The 17500-nt window shown below is 53.8% G+C and overlaps 3 protein-coding genes across 6 annotated transcripts in view; all 3 read left to right on the top strand.

Moving 5' to 3' along the window:
• cped1 (cadherin-like and PC-esterase domain containing 1) overlaps window positions 1-2142 on the top strand; it is a 16621-nt gene extending 14479 nt beyond the window's left edge. For 2 of the 4 annotated variants that reach the window (XM_068306404.1, XM_068306402.1), the window contains 2 exons: window positions 1-34; window positions 1140-2142. The exon at window positions 1-34 is cut by the window's left edge and continues 113 nt beyond it. In XM_068306404.1, the coding sequence (XP_068162505.1) occupies window positions 1-34; window positions 1140-1361 (256 nt within the window). In that variant the 3' untranslated portion in view covers window positions 1362-2142. Of the gene's footprint in view, window positions 35-1139 lie in introns of those variants that run through there. The other 2 variants (XM_068306405.1, XR_011034125.1) reach the window with 2 other exon arrangements.
• Window positions 2143-3217: 1075 nt separating this feature from the next.
• Window positions 3218-10365, top strand: wnt16 (wingless-type MMTV integration site family, member 16). Its single transcript, XM_068306406.1, has 4 exons — window positions 3218-4401; window positions 5217-5440; window positions 5531-5817; window positions 7361-10365. Exons 1-4 carry the CDS (start codon window positions 4310-4312, stop codon window positions 7808-7810), a joined length of 1053 nt encoding a protein of 350 aa, XP_068162507.1. The 5' UTR covers window positions 3218-4309; the 3' UTR covers window positions 7811-10365.
• A 301-nt stretch (window positions 10366-10666) lies between these two features.
• Window positions 10667-17500, top strand: part of stab2 (stabilin 2) — a 26102-nt gene continuing 19268 nt past the window's right edge. The window contains exons 1-22 of the mRNA XM_068306393.1: window positions 10667-10774; window positions 10911-11035; window positions 11109-11224; window positions 11537-11622; window positions 11739-11805; window positions 11920-12015; window positions 12319-12441; window positions 12538-12734; window positions 12807-12934; window positions 13013-13146; window positions 13429-13508; window positions 14012-14161; window positions 14235-14372; window positions 14439-14501; window positions 14676-14792; window positions 14879-14932; window positions 15632-15712; window positions 15945-16097; window positions 16255-16314; window positions 16394-16495; window positions 16714-16800; window positions 17029-17140. Of these exons, the coding sequence (XP_068162494.1) occupies window positions 10709-10774; window positions 10911-11035; window positions 11109-11224; window positions 11537-11622; window positions 11739-11805; window positions 11920-12015; window positions 12319-12441; window positions 12538-12734; window positions 12807-12934; window positions 13013-13146; window positions 13429-13508; window positions 14012-14161; window positions 14235-14372; window positions 14439-14501; window positions 14676-14792; window positions 14879-14932; window positions 15632-15712; window positions 15945-16097; window positions 16255-16314; window positions 16394-16495; window positions 16714-16800; window positions 17029-17140 (2335 nt within the window). The 5' untranslated portion in view covers window positions 10667-10708. The remainder of the gene's footprint in view (window positions 10775-10910; window positions 11036-11108; window positions 11225-11536; window positions 11623-11738; window positions 11806-11919; window positions 12016-12318; window positions 12442-12537; window positions 12735-12806; window positions 12935-13012; window positions 13147-13428; window positions 13509-14011; window positions 14162-14234; window positions 14373-14438; window positions 14502-14675; window positions 14793-14878; window positions 14933-15631; window positions 15713-15944; window positions 16098-16254; window positions 16315-16393; window positions 16496-16713; window positions 16801-17028; window positions 17141-17500) is intronic.

Raw genomic sequence — 17500 nt, 5'->3', positions numbered from 1 at the left:
CCTGCAGGGGCGCTGCGCCTGTCACTTCCACGAGGTTAGCGACTGCCGATCGATTAGAGGCATTGATCACATGATCAGAGTGGGTTCCACTCGTTCTGTTCCCCCTCAGGAACACAACTGGTGTTTGTCTGAGGGCCGCCCCAGAACGCAAACAAACCCGCACCTGTTCAGCCCCCGGACTGTTTTGGGTTTGTTGCCCCCGGACTGTTTTGGGTTTGTTGCCCCTGGATTGTTTTAGGCTTGTTGCCCCCTGACTGTTTTGAGTTTGTTGCCCCTGGATTGTTTTAGGCTTGTTGCCCCCGGACTGTTTTGGGTTCGTTGCCCCCAGACTGTTTTGGGTTCGTTGCCTCAGGACTGTTTTGGGTTCATTGCCTCCAGACTGTTTTGGGTTCGGTGCCCCTGGATTGTTTTAGACTTGTTGCCCCCGGACTGTTTTGGGTTCGTTACCTCCGGACTGTTTTGGGTTCATTGCCCCCGGACTGTTTTGGGTTCGTTGCCCCTGGATTCTTTTAGGCTTGTTGCCCCCGGACTGTTTTGGGTTCATTGCCTCCGGACTGTTTTGGGTTTGTTGCCCCTGGATTCTTTTAGGCTTGTTGCCCCCGGACTGCTTTGTGTTTGTTGACCCCAGACTGTTTTGGGTTCGTTACCTCCGGACTGTTTTGGGTTCATTGCCCCCGGACTGTTTTGGGTTCGTTGCCCCTGGATTCTTTTAGGCTTGTTGCCCCCGGACTGTTTTGGGTTTGTTGCCCCTGGACTGCTTTGTGTTCGTTGCCCCCAGACTGTTTTGGGTTCGTTGCCCCTGGATTGTTTTGGGTTCATTTCCCCCAGACTTTTTTGGGTTCGTTGCCCCTGGATTGTTTTAGGCTTGTTGCCCCCGGACTGTTTTGGGTCGTTGCCCCTGGACTGTTTTAGGCTTGTTGCCCCCGGACTGTTTTGGGTCGTTGCCACAGCAGGTCCGGTTTGGGGTTGGACCGGGTGGCTGGACGGGTCCCCCTGGTCCGGTCTGTCTGCTGCCCTCTGGGCCGGGTCGTCCTTGTGGAACCAATCCTTGGTTCCAACGGGTTCAGGTTCCAGGTCCAATCAGAGCCAAGCTTTTTGTTTTTTGAACCAATCAAATATTTGCTTCTTTTGATTGGCAGGTGGAGAAAGTCGGGTCGGCGGGACTCTCACACGGCACCAGGTCCACAACCAACAGGACCGCCCCCCCCAGCGCAGGACCGGCTCTCCACAGCCAATCCTCTGTGCTGGACACGGAGCAGGAGGCGGGACCAAAGTCCTCGTCCTATCACGTGAGAGGACCAGTGAACGAGGTGTACTCAGAGATCCTGCTGAGCCGCCTGTGCCCCAGAACCAGGGGCTAAAGACCTGAGTAAGACCAGCTGGGGGGTTCAGCGGGGGGCTGGTGGGAGGGGCTAACAGCTGAAGCTAAATGGATCCTTAACATTACCTGTTTCACCCAAACTAGCCAGCTTCTCATGCTACCGTCTTTTATTCAGTGTGCACCAGCTAGTTGGCTAATTGCTAGCAGGTAGGCTGTATGCTAACCAGTGTGGGCACCAACTGCTGCCTTAGCTAGGTTGTGATATGCGCTAGCTAGCTTAGCACGTTGAAGCTTCTGCTGCTGATAGCACTGATGTGACAGCACAGCAGCTCATTTGCTAACACTTTTTAGCGCGGGATGCTAGCATGAAGATGTAAGTTCTGGGACAAACCGGAGTATTGAGAAGGTTTAAGGTTAGCTAGCTGCTGATGCTAACAATGAGCACTAGCTATGCTAACTGCTAGTAGCTACATTGTATTCTTGCTAACAAATGAGCGCTAGTTAAGAAGCTACTTTATTTTGATGCTCAGAAATGACTTTCTGCTGGTGTTCCATATTTGTGAAGAAGCTAATGGCTAGCCTATCAGATGCTAATGTGGGCGTGGTGATGTCACACCTCATCTGCGTCTGTTTATTTACCAAAGACTTGACGTGATGTCGTTGTCACGGAAACGTCTTTCCTGATTCTCTGCTTATATTTTCTATTTTTCTACAAATGAATTTCTAAAAATGTTTACATGATGGGAAATAAACCGTCATGTAAAGAGAATATCAATATTTATATTGATCTGTGATGGGTGATCGATCGATTAATAAAACAAAACAAAACAAACCAGAACATTTTATTCATTTGACGTCTGGTTCTCGTCCAACAAACCACCTTCATTCATCTTCATGTACCCCCGCTATATCTGCCGTAGAGGGTCACGGGGAGCCGGAGAATATCCCAGCTGGGATAGGGCGTGAGGCGGGGGACACGCCAGGCACAACGCCAGTGCACTGCGGAGCCACATACAAAGACATACAACCATGCACACTCAGTTCTGTCCTGGAGCTCATGCGTCCACAGGTGCAGGGTGCGATGGACCCTCTCCAGTTCGCCTATCAGGCCAAGGTTGGGGTTGACGATGCTGTCATGTACCTCCTCCACCGTGTGCTCTCCTACCTGGACGCCGGGGGCTGTGCCGTCAGAGTGCTCTTCTTCGACTTTTCGAGTGCCTTCAACACCATCCAGCCCCGGCTCCTGCAGGATAAACTGACCTCCATGGCTGTGGACCCCTACCTCGTGAGCTGGATCACGGACTACCTAACGGACAGACCCCAGTACGTCCGTATGGGGGACTGTTTGTCTTCTATGGTGACCAGCAGCACGGGGGCGCCACAGGGGACCGTTCTATCCCCCATTCTCTTCACCCTCTACACATCAGACTTCAAGCACAACTCGGATACATGCCACATACAGAAGTACTCCGATGACACCGTGATAGTGGCATGTATCCGGGAGGGTGATGAGGGGGGGTACAGGGCATTGGTGGCTGTATGAGGGGGGGTACAGGGCATTGGTGGCTGACTTCGTGGAGTGGTGCCAACAGAACCAGCTCCAGCTCAACATCTCCAAGACCAAGGAGATGGTGCTGGATTTCCGGCGGGCACCTCCCTCTCCACAGCCAGTGATCATGGAGGGCAGTGAGGTGGGGGGGGTAGGAAACTATCAGTACCTGGGACTGCAGCTAGACAGCAGACTGGACTGGTCACTCAACTCCAACTGTGTGTACAAGAAGGGGCAGAGCAGGATGTACTTCCTGAGGAGGCTGGCCTCCTTCAACATCTGTCCTAAGCTCCTTCTCATGTTCTATCAGTCCGTAGTCTCCAGTGTGCTGTCATACGCCATTGTGTGTTGGGGTGGGGGGGCCAGGGAAAGAGATATGGACCGTCTGAACAGACTCATCCGCAGAGCGGGCTCAGTGGTCGGGCTGAGCCTGGACTCTGTGGAGACGCTTCTGGAGAGCAGGACCATGTCTAAAATTAAGGCCATCATGAACAACACCAGCCCCCCCCCCCCCCCTACACACCACCTTCTCCCAGCAGAGGAGCACCTTCAGCGACAGACTGCTGTCACACAGCGCCTCCACAGAGAGGCTGAGGTCCTCCTTCGTGCCATCAGGGGGTACAATGACTCTCTCAGGAGGAGCGGGGGGGAGGTGGGGAGGTCAGCACGGGGTTGAAAATGGATTTAATTTAATTTTATACTGTTTATATTTTTTTAGTATACATATATATTTTTTAATATATCTATCCATCCTACAGGCAATTTGGAACCGGCCAATCACAAACTACCTTATTGATCTATATTGATTGATATTTATGGATCTTTATTTCTCCATTGATCTTGATTTATTTAAATGTCGGTAAACGTGATGTCACCGGATTCCACCGGTCATGTGATCAGGATCTCAGAAGTCCTGATCAATCAGAGCTCTAGTTTTTAGTTATTTATGTTAACTAATAGATAAAAAATACAGTAACTAATGTAACTAATAATAAAACTAATGTTACTTTTGTAATTAATGTAATTTAATAAGTAACATGACCAATAATAATAGTAACCAATCACGTTAAAAGTAATTAAAGGTCACTAATTAACGACATTTGGGGGCAAAGTGTAAACAAACACAAAGTAAACATAAATAACACCTGGTTTGAGGTTCCTCTGGTCACGTGTCAGTGCTGGACGTGGTCCGAGCCCCCCCTCCACTGCCCCCCCGTCCTCTGCAGCTGTGACGTCAGCGGCTGGGTGCCAATCCTCCGCTGGTCCAATGGTGATCGTCCAGGACCCGGACCGACGCTTCAAACCGGACTGGACCCCGAACGGAGGCGGGTGTGTGTCCACCGGGACCGGGTTTGGAGTGAGACACCGGGACCGGGTTTGGAGTGAGACACCGGGACCGGGTTTGGAGTGAGACACCGGGACCGGCGGACCAGGCGGAGATGGAGAGGCGGGTGACCGGAGCCCGGACCGTGAGCGCCCTGACTCTGCTGCTGGCCTGCGTGTGTCCGCTGTGCTGCCGGGGCAGCTGGATGTGAGTACGAACCGGGTCAGAACTGGGTCCGAACCCGACCCTGGAGACCAGACTTGAACCAAAGTGCGATTCGGAACCACAACAGCCTAAATTTAGACTAGTCTGATAAACGTTTTATCAGACGGCGTCCGTTACCGGGACCGTGTCTCACCGGGACCGTGTCTCACCGGGACCGTGTCTTACCGGGACCGTCCGTTCGGCCCGGCAGGACACCGGGTTGCTGTGGTAACGGGACCATCAGCTGTTCTTTATTTATTTCTATTCACGCTGTGACACTGATGACGTCACCAGAGCCCGGTTTGACGTAATGAACAGACTTTGATCTCGAGGTCCGCGTGACGTCAGAGGCATAGCGACGTTTCTTCGTATTAAATGTTTTGTAAACAACGAGCAAGAACTGAAAGCAAAGGACCGTAAATCAACAAACAAACAAACAAACTGAAGGACATTTGTCCTTGTGTTGGAGACAAACGGTTTGGATTGTTTGCTCCAGATGGGACAGTGAAACCAGAACCGGATCAGAACCGGTTCCAGTCTCTGGTTCTGATCCAAACCAGAAAAGTTTCCTCTAAATTTAACAGTGAAGTTTTTAAAGTTTACAGGAAAAATAAAGAAATCAAACTTCACGATTCTACTACTGTTACGATTACTAGTAGTACTAGTAGTACTAGTAGTACTAGTAGTAGTAGTAGTACTACTAGTACTAGTAGTACTAGTAGTACTAGTACTAGGAGTAAAGGAGTACTAGTACAAGCACTACCAGTACTTGGTGGGTTCTGTTGGAGGGTTCTGTTCAGGATCATGTGCCCCCCCAGGTGGCTGGGCGTGACCTCGGCGGGCGTGCCGGAGCGGCGGGGCTGTGCCCCCCCCCTGAGCCCCCGTCAGGTGGATCTGTGCAGGAAGACGCCGTTCCTGCTGCCCGCCGTCCGGGACGGCGCCCGGCTCGCCATCGCCGAGTGTCAGAGCCAGTTCCGGCACGAGAGGTGGAACTGCTCCGCCCGCGACCGGCCCCCCGTGTTCGGATACGAGCTGACCAGCGGTGAGGCCTCTGGGAGACACACCCCCTCAGAGGGGCCACGCCCCAATGCCTCCTGCCACGTCTTGATGATGTCACTCTTTTGCTCCGTAGGAACCAAAGAGACGGCGTTCATCTACGCCGTGATGGCGGCAGGTCTGGTCCATGCCATCACGCACGCCTGTAGCCACGGCAACACGACGGAGTGCAGCTGCCGCCGCCGGCTCCAGGGCGGCGTGACGGAGGAAGGGTGGCAGTGGGGGGGCTGCTCGGACCACGTCCAGTACGGAACCTGGTTCAGCCGCAAGTTCATCGACAACGTGGCGAGGAACGCATCGAGGACGGGGGGGGGGTTCACGCTGGTCACCATGAACCAGCACAACACCGAGGTGGGGAGACAGGTGAGCCTAGCCCCGCCCACAAGGGGGGCACGACCGGTTCCATCTGCTGGGTGGGGCGACTGTGATGAGGAACCAGGTTCACCAGAGGGAACAACCAATGATCATGATAACAAGAATCAGTGCAGGCACAGACTGCAACATCCCGCGACACCCCTGAATTCAAATTGGTACCCTGACTTACTGTCATAGGTCAAAGGTCAAAGCTAGTGCTCTGACCTAACTGTAAAGACCATAGATCAAAGCTAGTGCTTTGATCTATGGTCTTACTCACACTGGCCTTCTCCGTTGTCTTTCTATTTTATCCGGTTCCTGAGTGTACAAAAGTTGAACTTTGACCTTGACCTAGTTTTTTCATCCCCTTTGCTGCCCGAGTCGTGTGCTTTGGCTCATCTTTTTTTCCTGTCAAACGGTTGTGGAGACCCTTGGAGGACGGACGGACACCAACACTGACCCTACCTCAGTGGTGTGAAGCGGTGACGTAGTGGTGAAAAGAGTGAAAGTGCTTTTTTTGTAACGTGCTCGTGGAGTGCCCCCCCCCACGCCCTGAGCCCGCTGAGTTAGGCTCCAGCTCCCCGTGACCCACGACGGCCGATGGAGCAGCAGAAGATGAATGAATGGAATGTAGTCAACAAGAATAGCCGCCGTTGGCCTCCGTCTTCCTCATCGTGTGCGTTGAGTCAGGAGTGAAACGGTTCAGTGTCCAGTCGATGAGACCCTCCGGGGGGGCCGGTGTTTCTCGGCTCAACTCGTCCGTCACAGATACCGTGGGAGGCACTTGAATGTGCTTCTCTGCACCAGCCGGTCCATCTGGGGCTGACGGAGACGAGGACACCTGAGCTGTGTTCTGGACGCCTGGTGGACTCCGTAGTTTGTTTGGTCCCTGCAGAAAACCCCCCCACACTGAGGGGAGGTTGAAATGGAAGCAGGTGTCACTGCTTTAGGGGGTCTCAGGATAATCTGCTGGATTTTAATCCACAACACTGGAACACAAGTCACTTTCCAACATAAAATATGTTTAGACTGATAATCCCTGATGACTTCGATGTCTGAGCACCTCTCCCTCGGGGCTTTGATGTCTCAGGCCCCGCCCACACCATGACGGATTTTTAAAAAAACGCAACTTTTTAAAAACGCATCGTAAACGAATGGCGTCCACACGACAGCGTTTTTAAAAAATCTCTGTCCACACGTGAACGCAGCGGTGCGTTTTCAAAGACGGCTATAAGCATGCCAAACCATGTGGTGGCAGCATCGAGTCAAGTTTTATCCAATAGGAATCCTCCGTGTCTTGTTGTCACAACACACGGCCCATAAATATGAGGTCAGAGGTTTTCGTCGCAGGAAAGACGTCAGCGTTTTAGAAAAGTTGAGTTTTCGTTCCGGATATCTGCGTTGTCGTGTGGACGGAAGGCGTCCACGCAACAAAAAAGTTGGGTTTTCAAAAAGTTCCGTCATCGTGTGGGCGGGGCCTGAAAGTCTCTCCCTGAGGGACGCCGACGGGCTGAAGACGTTCCGTGTAAGACGTCTCTTCTCTGTCCTTCAGGCGATCACCAGGACGACGTTGCTTCACTGCCGTTGTCACGGCATCTCCGGCTCCTGTGCCGTCAAAACGTGCTGGAAGACGATGGCGGCGTTCGAGCGCGTTGGGGCGTACCTGAAGGAGCGCTACGAGCGAAGCGTCCAGGTGTCGCACCGCTCCAGGACAAAGACGAGGAAGACTGATCAGAGCGTCGACAAACAGCAGCTCGTCTATTTCAACAAGTCCCCAAATTACTGTCTGGAGGACCGGCGGCGGGGCCTCGCCGGCACCAGGGGGCGCCGCTGCAGTCGTGCATCCGCCGGACCCGACGGCTGCAACCTGCTGTGCTGCGGGCGAGGATACAACACGCATGTGGTGCGACGCGTCCAGCGCTGCCACTGCAAGTTCGTCTGGTGCTGCTACGTCCACTGCCGCCGCTGCGAGAGCATGAGCGACACACACACCTGCAAGTGAACGCACCTGATGACGCCACACCTGGACACGTGACATCACACCTGGACACGTGACATCACACCTGGACACAGCATTGAGAAAAGTGACCACATGTCCGTAAATGAACAAACCCACTGGACCTGAAGGCATCATTTTAAAGTTACAGTGTTTACAGTTATGTCTCGGCGCCTGTGTCTCAGGGCGCCTGTGTCCCAGGGCACCTGTGTTTCCAGGCACCAGTGTCCCTGTGTCCCTGTGTCCCAGTGTCCCTGTGTCCCTGTGTCCCAGTGTCCCTGTGTCCCTGTGTCCCAGTGTCCCCGTGTCCCAGTGCACCTGTGTCTCAAACCCTAACCCAGCCGACAGGTGATTCTGGTTTCAGGTTGGTGACTTGTGTTGGGATGTTGATGCTGTGGGGGGCGGGGCACTAATCAATCAGTGGATGCTGATTGGAGCGTCCGGCGGACGTTCTGTCGATCAGAGGTGTCTATTGATCCGTCAGTGGGATCAAACACATTCCGATATCAGAGCCGAATCGTTTGTTTTCATTCATGAGGAATCTGGTTTGAAGTGGACCAATCAGGGACAACCCCTGGCTTCCTGTTTGGAGGCACTTCGTTCCTATGCTGCCCCCCAGTGGCCAGAGGGAGGAACTACAGGCAGGGGGAGCTACAGGCCGGGGTGGGAGGGGGGCAACCTTCATCACTTTTATTTCACTGCACAGCAATTAAGAACATCAGACAGAACAAATCTGATTGGCTGGTGTGACCATGTGACTCGTGTGTGTGTGTGTGTGTGTGTGTGTGTGTGTGTGTGTGTGTGTGTGTGTGTGTGTGTGTGTGTGTGTGTGTGATGACTGAGCATGTTCCAGGACAGAATTTCCAGTTGAGGATTTCCTGCTGTTCTCTGGACGGATCGTATTTCTGCTCACTTTATACGTTGTTGTTTTACATGTTTTTTATATTTGTGTACCAGAATGTAACCATGGTGATGTTATGTACCAGAATGTAACCATGGTGATGTTATGTACCAGAATGTAACCATGGTGATGTTATGTACCAGAATGTAACCATGGTGATGTTATGTACCAGAATGTAACCATGGTGATGTTATGTACCAGAATGTAACCATGGTGATGTTATGTACCAGAATGTAACCATGGTGATGTTATGTACCAGAATGTAACCATGGTGATGGTATGGGAGTTTGTGAGAGGAAGAATTAATTCTGTTTTGTTGCCCTAGCCCTGACTCTAATCCTAGCCCCTAACCCTAATCCTAATCCTAATCCTAACCCTGACTCTAATCCTAGCCCCTAACCCTAATCCTAATCCTAACCCTGACTCTAATCCTAGCCCCTAACCCTAATCCTAATCCTAACCCTGACTCTAATCCTAGCCCCTAACCCTAATCCTAATCCTAATCCTAACCCTGACTCTAATCCTAGCCCCTAACCCTAATCCTAACCCTAACCCTGACTCTAATCCTAGCCCCTAACCCTAATCCTAATCCTAATCCTAACCCTGACTCTAATCCTAGCCCCTAACCCTAATCCTAATCCTAATCCTAACCCTGACTCTAATCCTAGCCCCTAACCCTAATCCTAATCCTAATCCTAACCCTGACTCTAATCCTAGCCCCTAACCCTAATCCTAATCCTAATCCTAACCCTGACTCTAATCCTAGCCCATAACCCTAATCCTAATCCTAATCCTAACCCTGACTCTAATCCTAGCCCCTAACCCTAATCCCTAATCCTAATCCTAACCCTGACTCTAATCCTAGCCCCTAACCCTAATCCTAATCCTAATCCTAACCCTGACTCTAATCCTAGCCCCTAACCCTAATCCTAATCCTAACCCTGACTCTAATCCTAGCCCCTAACCCTAATCCTAATCCTAATCCTAACCCTGACTCTAATCCTAGCCCCTAACCCTAATCCTAACCCTAACCCTGACTCTAATCCTAGCCCCTAATCCTAATCCTAATCCTAACCCTGACTCTAATCCTAGCCCCTAATCCTAATCCTAATCCTAACCCTGACTCTAATCCTAGCCCCTAACCCTAATCCTAATCCTAATCCTAACCCTGACTCTAATCCTAGCCCCTAACCCTAATCCTAATCCTAATTCTAACCCTGACTCTAATCCTAGCCCCTAACCCTAATCCTAATCCTAACCCTATAAAAACGTTCCATCACTGTCCCAGTGAAGATGTGTTTCACCCTCTGGACACAGGTTCTGATGGTTCTGATGATCCCTAATCAGATCAATGAAGAGCTGAACATCAGGCTCACGTTTAAAATTGATGACTTTGATTACAAGGCTCACGTCAGCAGTGACAGCAGAACGGTTTTCTGGGGCCTGTGAGGCTCCGCCTCCACCGACCCGGAGCCACAGAACGACACGCAGGACACGGATAACGACACGGAGGGTGGACAGAGTGCTTTGGTGGAGGCTGGAGGGGCCAGAGAGACAGGGGGGTGGAGTCTCTGCTGGGGGAGGAGGACGTTGTGATGGACGAGATCTGAGACGTGAATTTATTTTAGGTGATGATCTTGTAATTTGGCTTTTATGAATAAACGTGATTTAAAATCTTCTGCTGTCGACAAACAGGATGTTGTTTGAAGGGTCTGTAGCCCCGCCCCTTGCTTGTGCTTGCTCTCATTTGATTGGATGTGATTCTCAGCGTCCAATTGGATGCAGAGCGTTAGACACGCCTCCTCCTGTAGAACACCTGAGGTTCAGAACTCCCCCTCCCTCCTGCCCCCCTCCCTCCTGCCCCCCCCCCGGATGGACTGGACTCAGCAGTTCTCTGAGTTGCAGGAAACGGGGGAGGGACGGGGGAGGGACAAGGATGCAGCTGAAAAGGGGGCCTGAGGTCTGGGGGGCCCAGAGCAGCGGAGCGTCCGGAGACACGAGTCATGGAGAACCTTCGTCTGCTGGTCGCCGTGGTGACGATGATGAGGATGAGCTCAGCGGCGCCACAGGTGAGACGTTAGCGCCCTCGGTTCTGTCAGTCCGCTGGATCGGGTCTCAGGGGTTCCCACTGGGTCCCTTTAGCTCCCGGGGGGGTCCTCAGCAGAAGCGGCCGCCCCAGCCTGACGGTCTGTCTCCCCGGGTCAGAACCTGTGCCTGAACGCCACGGTGCTGCGGACCCGGGTGGCGTGTCACTCCTGCAGCATCAGTGTGTTGATGCCGTGTCCGTCGGGCTACAAGCAGACCCCCTGGTCCACCGCTCAGGACTGCAAGTGAGCCCCGCCCCTCAGGTGCGTGCTGGTGGCTTGGCCCCGCCCAGGTGCTGATGCTCAGGTGTGTGTGCAGGTACACCATCCGGACCGCCAGCCTGACGCTCGCCATCCGCGGCTGCTCCTTCGAGTGCTACAAGGAGGTGGAGCTCCGGACCTGCTGCCCCGGGTTCTGGGGTCCCGACTGCATGGGTGAGTCCCCCCAGCCCCCACAGCACCGGGTCTGAACCGGGAGGGGATCAGCTGGTCCGGTTCTGGGGTCCCAACTGCATGGATGAGCCCCCCCCCCAAGGGAGGTGAGTCTGAACCGGAACGAGGTCAGCTGGTCCCTGTCCCGTGGTCACCATGATCCACGTCCTTCCAGGCCCCCGTCAGCAGGACGGCCCCCGTCAGCAGGACTGAAGGTGCTGACAGGAAGTGAAGGATGGATGGAGGGACGTCTGTTTCCTGTCGTGAACCGCTTCCTGCTTCCTGTCCACAAGTCACATGATGTTTGTGTTTCAGGGTGTCCCGGGGCCCCCGACCCCCCCTGCAGCGGGAGGGGCCAGTGCTCTGACGGACTGGGGGGGAACGGAACCTGCAGCTGTCAGGTGACGGGACACACCGGGGTCCGGAGGCAGGGGTCAGAGACGGGAGGGGGGGTCTGCGGGCGTTGTGGGTGTGGCATTCCTGACTGGGCGTGTTTAACCCCTCCCCCTCTGCCCAGGTGGGCTTTGCAGGAAGTGCGTGTGAGGACTGTGTCAGCGGTCGCTTCGGGCCCCGCTGTGACTCAGGTGAGGTCCGATCGGGGGGTTCCGGTTTGGTTGGGGGGTTCCGGTGAGGTCCGGGGGCTCCGGCCAAGTATGGCACCACACTCCACCTTCACAGTTCTTCTTGTGCCCCCCCAGAGTGTTCCTGTGTCCACGGCCTGTGTGAGGGCGGGGTCAAAGGTTCTGGACGCTGCAGCTGCTTCTCGGGATACGCCGGTCCAGCGTGTGACCGAGGTCAGAGTTCAAGCCAACAAACCATGACAACCCACTTCTGGTTCTGGCTCATTTTGTCTAGTTAGAGATCAGAGTAGTGACATCATCACTAGAGTGGTGACATCATCACTAGAGTGGTGACATCATCACTACACAGTTGTTCCTCCTCTACTCCAATCTGGTGCTAGGGATGCTAACTGGAGGCTAACAGACGTACACTTCCTGTTCAGGGCGGGGCAACAGGACCTCTGACCAATGGAAAGCCTACAGCAGCTGTAAGTCACATGTTTAACGTCATCCAATCACGTGTCCCTTTGTGTCCAGAGCTTCCAGAATGCTCCGCCCTCGGCTGCCAGCAGAACTCGCGCTGCATCGAAGATGCTCTGACAGGTCAGCTGACCTGTCAGTGTCTGCCTGGCTACCAGAGGGCGGGACCCCAGTGCCAGTGTGAGTGCTCTTTTAGCGCGCTAGTGGGACTAGCCTGGTGGGTGGGTGTCATGTGACAGCATCCTGCTGACGTTCTCATTGGTTATCTGTCCTCAGCGATCAACCCGTGCCTGCAGCAGGTGTGCCACGCCCAGGCATCCTGCGTCCACACTGGACCCAACCAGCACCTGTGCACCTGTAACCGCGGTTACAGCGGCGACGGGCGGGTCTGCATGGCCATCGACCCGTGTCAGACTCACCAGGGGGGCTGTTCGCCCGAGTCAGCGCGCTGCATCTACGACGGGCCTGGGCAGGTAGGCCGGACCGCACCGCTCACCTGCTCAGGTGTCCTTTGAACACAGCTGACCATCCTCTCCTTCGGTCAGTCTCACTGCGAGTGTCTCCCGGGGTTTGAGCACCTGACCGACGGCAGCTGCAGCCTGAAGGAACTCTGTGGACCTGAGTCCTGCCACAAGAACGCCGTCTGCACCACCACCAGAACCGCCCAAGTCCAGTCAGTCAGGTTCTGGATTGTTCTCTGTATCTCCTGCAGGGCGGAGCAACTCCGGCTCACCTGTCCTCTGGCCCTCAGGTGCACCTGTCTCCAAGGTTACATTGGGAACGGGAAGGTTTGCCATGGCAACGTCATCCAGAGACTGAACGACCTGAACACTGACCCTGGAGGACAGTGGGTTGGTCAGCTGAGCAGCGCCATCACCCTGTTCAGTAAGACCCACCACAGGAAGAACCACTTCCTGTTGGTCATCTTTGTCCTCCTTAAACAGATGTCCAGCCCTCACGGCCAAAGACACACCCGTGATGATGTCATCAAGAAAAAAAACATGACACATCCAGTAGCGGTTCCCTCCTGAGTCCCCCTCAGCCTGCTGTGGTTCTGACCCACTTCAGGACTCCTGGGGTCCCGTGTGGTGCTCTGTGGTCCGGCGCCCTTGGTGGTCCTTCCTGTCCCAGGGGACCACGGCTGACGTTCTGCTTCTGTCTACTCAGGCTCCATTTCCTGGGCTCTGCAGAACCTGGGTCCATTCACACTCTTTGTCCCCATCAATAGAGGCTTCAGGGGAACTTCAGTAAGAACCACGCCCACATCTGTTCCCCCGGCAACCAGACCGTTCAGACGGTCCTCCTGTTGACACTTAAGTCCACAGGAAACGGTCTGACTGCAGTGTCATGATTGTTGTGATTGTTGTTATGATTGTTGTTGTGATTGTTGTTGTGATTGTTGTTGTGATTGTTTATGATTGTTGTTGGGATTGTTGTTGTGATTGTTGTGATTGTTTATGATTGTTGTTGTGATTGTTTATGATTGTTGTTGTGATTGTTGTTGTGATTGTTGTGATTGTTGCTGTGATTGTTGTTGTGATTGTTGTTGTGATTGTTGTGATTGTTGTGATTGTTGTTGTGATTGTTGTTGTGATTGTTGTTGTGATTGTTGTGATTGTTGTGATTGTTGTTGTGATTGTTGTTGTGATTGTTGTTGTGATTGTTGTGATTGTTGTGATTGTTGTGATTATTGTTGTGATTGCTGTTGTGATTGTTGTTGTGATTGTTGTTGTTTCTGTCTGCTGTGCAGCTGGGAACTCTGAAGTCAGACGTCTCTAAAACCAAGTACCTGTGTAATGTCCACCTGGTTGCCGGGGTGATGCCCTTTGACAAGCTGAATGATGGGAACTATTTCTACACGTTGACGGGACATTCGGCCGAGACGGACACGTCCCTGGGGGTGAGCGGGACGCTGCGATCCTGTGACGTGTTATTTTTTGCACGAGGCCGTCCTCAGAACGCGTCTTTTCCAGGACAAGAAGCTTCGTGTCCACGGCAGCAGGAGGCGGAGCCTCATCCTCCAGTCTGACGTGGTCGCCTCCAATGGGATCATCCACATCGTCAACCGGCTGATGGACAACGTGTCGCCCCTCGTGGAAGGCAACACCCAGGTGAGACGGGCACACGTGTGGACGCGTCATCATGGACACAACGGCTGACATCTTCTGCTCCCCCAGGAGACCCTCCTGACGCTCGTGTCCGACAACTTCAAGTTTGACAAGTTCAAGTCTATGCTGGAGGTACGTCTGTGGTCCTGACCCGGGGCAGTCTGCAGCCGCCCACCGGGCGACGGTTCGTCCGGTCGTCTGGTCGTCCAGACTATTCACCCAGCGGGTGACGGACCAGCTGCCCGGCGGGCGAGCGGTCCCCTGGACCGTAGTGGTGAACATGTGGGCTGTGGGGCGTCTCTGCAGGAAGCAGGCCTGTCCTCTGTCCTGGACCTTCCTGGCCCCCTGACGGTCTTCGCCCCCGTCAGTTCCGCCTTTGGGGCGATGGCAGAGGGACACCTTCAGTACCTGAACAGCGCTGAGGTGAGAGCCCGCCACCAGAGGCAGAACCAGTGATCCCAGCAGTCCCAGTACAACATGTGCTTGACCTAAACACTCCTGACCTTCAGGGTCGCCACAAACGGGTGGAGCTGCTGCGGAACCACGTGGTCCAGTCCAGCGCCGTAAGTACCCGTCAGTATCTGTCAGTATCTGTCAGAATCTGTCAGTAGCCGTCAGTAGCTGTCAGTAGCCGTCAGTAGCCGTCAGTATCTGTCAGTAGCCGTCAGTATCCGTAAGTACCCGTCAGTATCTGTCAGTATCTGTCAGAATCTGTCAGTAGCCGTCAGTAGCTGTCAGTAGCCGTCAGAATCTGTCAGTAGCTGTCAGTAGCCGTCAGTAGCCGTCAGTATCTGTCAGTAGCCGTCAGTATCCGTTAGTAGCCGTCAGTATAAGTCAGTAGCTGTCAGTAGCCGTCAGTAGCCGTCAGAATCTGTCAGTAGCTGTCAGTAGCCGTCAGTAGCCGTCAGTATCTGTCAGTAGCCGTCAGTATCCGTTAGTAGCCGTCAGTATAAGTCAGTAGCTGTCAGTAGCCGTCAGTAGCCGTCAGAATCTGTCAGTAGCCGTCAGTAGCCGTCAGTATCTGTCAGTAGCCGTCAGTATCCGTTAGTAGCCGTCAGTATAAGTCAGTAGCTGTCAGTAGCCGTCAGTAGCCGTCAGAATCTGTCAGTAGCTGTCAGTAGCCGTCAGTAGCCGTCAGTATCTGTCAGTAGCCGTCAGTATCCGTTAGTAGCCGTCAGTATAAGTCAGTAGCTGTCAGTAGCCGTCAGTAGCCGTCATGCTCTGGTTCCATCAGGTTCTAACGGGTTCTGTTCCGTCTTCAGCTGGACGTCTACAACGCCGCGTCTGGCCCCACCCTCTCCACCATGGCCAACCAGGCTGTCACCATCAACGTGACGGACAACGTGAGTGGGATTTGACAACCTTTCTCCATATCACCATGACAACAGAGCCAGGGGAACCTTCACGTCGTTCTAAGAACCCGACGGTCCACAACCCCCAGGCAGCATCCATCATTCATCCATCCATCCATCCATCATTTATCCATCCATCTTTCATTCATCATCCATCCATCATCCATCAATCATCCATCATCCATCCATCATCTTACATCATCCCTTTATGCTTTCTGTCCAGGGTCAGCTTCTGATTGGTGGGCAGCCAGTTCTGGAGACGGCGGTGGAAGCTAAAAATGGTCGTCTGTATATTTTGGATGGAGTTTTGACTCCGCCCTCCATCCAGCCCATCCTACCTCACAGGTGTGACATTACCAACACCAAAACCTTCAAGGTGAGCTGGAGCAGCAGCCATGTTCATTTATGTCTCTTTTTTGCCTTTTTGTTATTTCTCCAGCTTGCTTAGCATTAGCATTAGCATTAGCACGTGGCCTGGTTCTCTAAGGGCGTGACCCGTCTCCGTTCTGTTCATCCATCTCTCGCTGTTTCAGGCTGAGTGTGTCAGCTGCTCCAAGGTCGTCCCGTCCCTCTGCTCGCCCGGATTGCTCACAGTAAGACGCCTCCCTCCACGCTAACGTCGCCATGGTCACCTGGTCGCGTCCTAAACAGCTGATTGGTCTCTGTTGTCAGGGCTCCACCCCCCATGATTGTGTATACAGTCTGCTCATCCGGAACTCGTCCTTGAGGATCCCGGTCCAGGGGTGCTCCCCCATCTGCACCGCTAACGTCACGGTGAACACACCCCCATGAGCTTCAGGAGCTAGCATCAGGAGTTAGCATCAGGAGCTAGCATCAGGAGCTAGCATCAGGAGTTAGCATCAGGAGCTAGCATCAGGAGCCAGCATTAGGAGCTAGCATCAGGAGCTAGTACCAGGCGTTAGCATCAAGAGCTAGCACCAGGCATTAGCACCATGACGTGAACTTGGTGCTCTCTAACGTGTGCTCCCCAGACGCCGGCGTGCTGCGGGGGCTTCTACGGGCCGGACTGCAGCCCCTGTCCGGGGGGGCACCAGGCGCCGTGCTCCGGGCGTGGTCAGGTGAGGGTCAACACCCCCCCACTCTGAGTCTTCACAGGTTCCAGCAACTTCCTGCTGAAGGTCTACGGGACCGGGCTCTCCTGTAGAGCCTGGAGAACCTGTTGTTATTTATTGGTGTCGGCCAATCAGGGTCCAGCCTTTGGCCACACCTCTGATGTGTTCCAGTCATTCTAGTCTTGGGGCTTTGAGGCTACATTGCTAACGGGCTAACATTAAGCATTGTTGCAGTGCCTTGAGGGGATTGGAGGAAACGGGTCATGTGACTGTGATGTGAACTTCAGAGGTTCTCGCTGCCAGTTCTGCTCCGCCCCCAACAAATACGGGCCGCGGTGTGACCGAAGTAAGGGGGGGGGGCACCTGTCTGACCCCACCTGTCTGACCCCACCTGTCTGACCCCACCTGTCTGACCCCACCTGTCTGACGCCACCTGTTGAACCAACATGTCTGACCCCACCTGTCTGACCCCACTTGTCTGACCCCACCTGTCCGTCCCCACCTGTCTGACCCCACCTGTTGAACCCACCTGTCTGACCCCACCTGTCTGACCTCGCCTGTCTGACCTCACCTTTCTGACCCCACCTGTCTGACCCCACCTGTCTGACCTCACCTGTCTGACCCCACCTGTCTGACCCCACCTGTCTGACCTCACCTGTCTGACCCCACCTGTCTGACCCCACCTGTCCATTCCCACCTGTCTGAC

The sequence above is a fragment of the Antennarius striatus genome, chromosome 22 (assembly GCF_040054535.1).
Source record: "Antennarius striatus isolate MH-2024 chromosome 22, ASM4005453v1, whole genome shotgun sequence".
Classification (NCBI taxonomy): Eukaryota; Metazoa; Chordata; class Actinopteri; order Lophiiformes; family Antennariidae; genus Antennarius; species Antennarius striatus.
This window is presented reverse-complemented; position numbering and strand designations above follow the sequence as displayed.

What these genes read in the sequence shown, in the direction of transcription:
- wnt16 (XM_068306406.1), top strand. Translation starts at nt 4,310, where the DNA reads ATGGAGAGGCGGGTGACCGGAGCCCGGACCGTGAGCGCCCTGACTCTG. An exon ending in CGGATACGAGCTGACCAGCG is followed by an intron (nt 5,441 to 5,530) that starts GTGAGGCCTCTG and finishes TTTGCTCCGTAG; the next exon opens with GAACCAAAGAGACGGCGTTC. An exon ending in ACACCGAGGTGGGGAGACAG is followed by an intron (nt 5,818 to 7,360) that starts GTGAGCCTAGCC and finishes TCTGTCCTTCAG; the next exon opens with GCGATCACCAGGACGACGTT.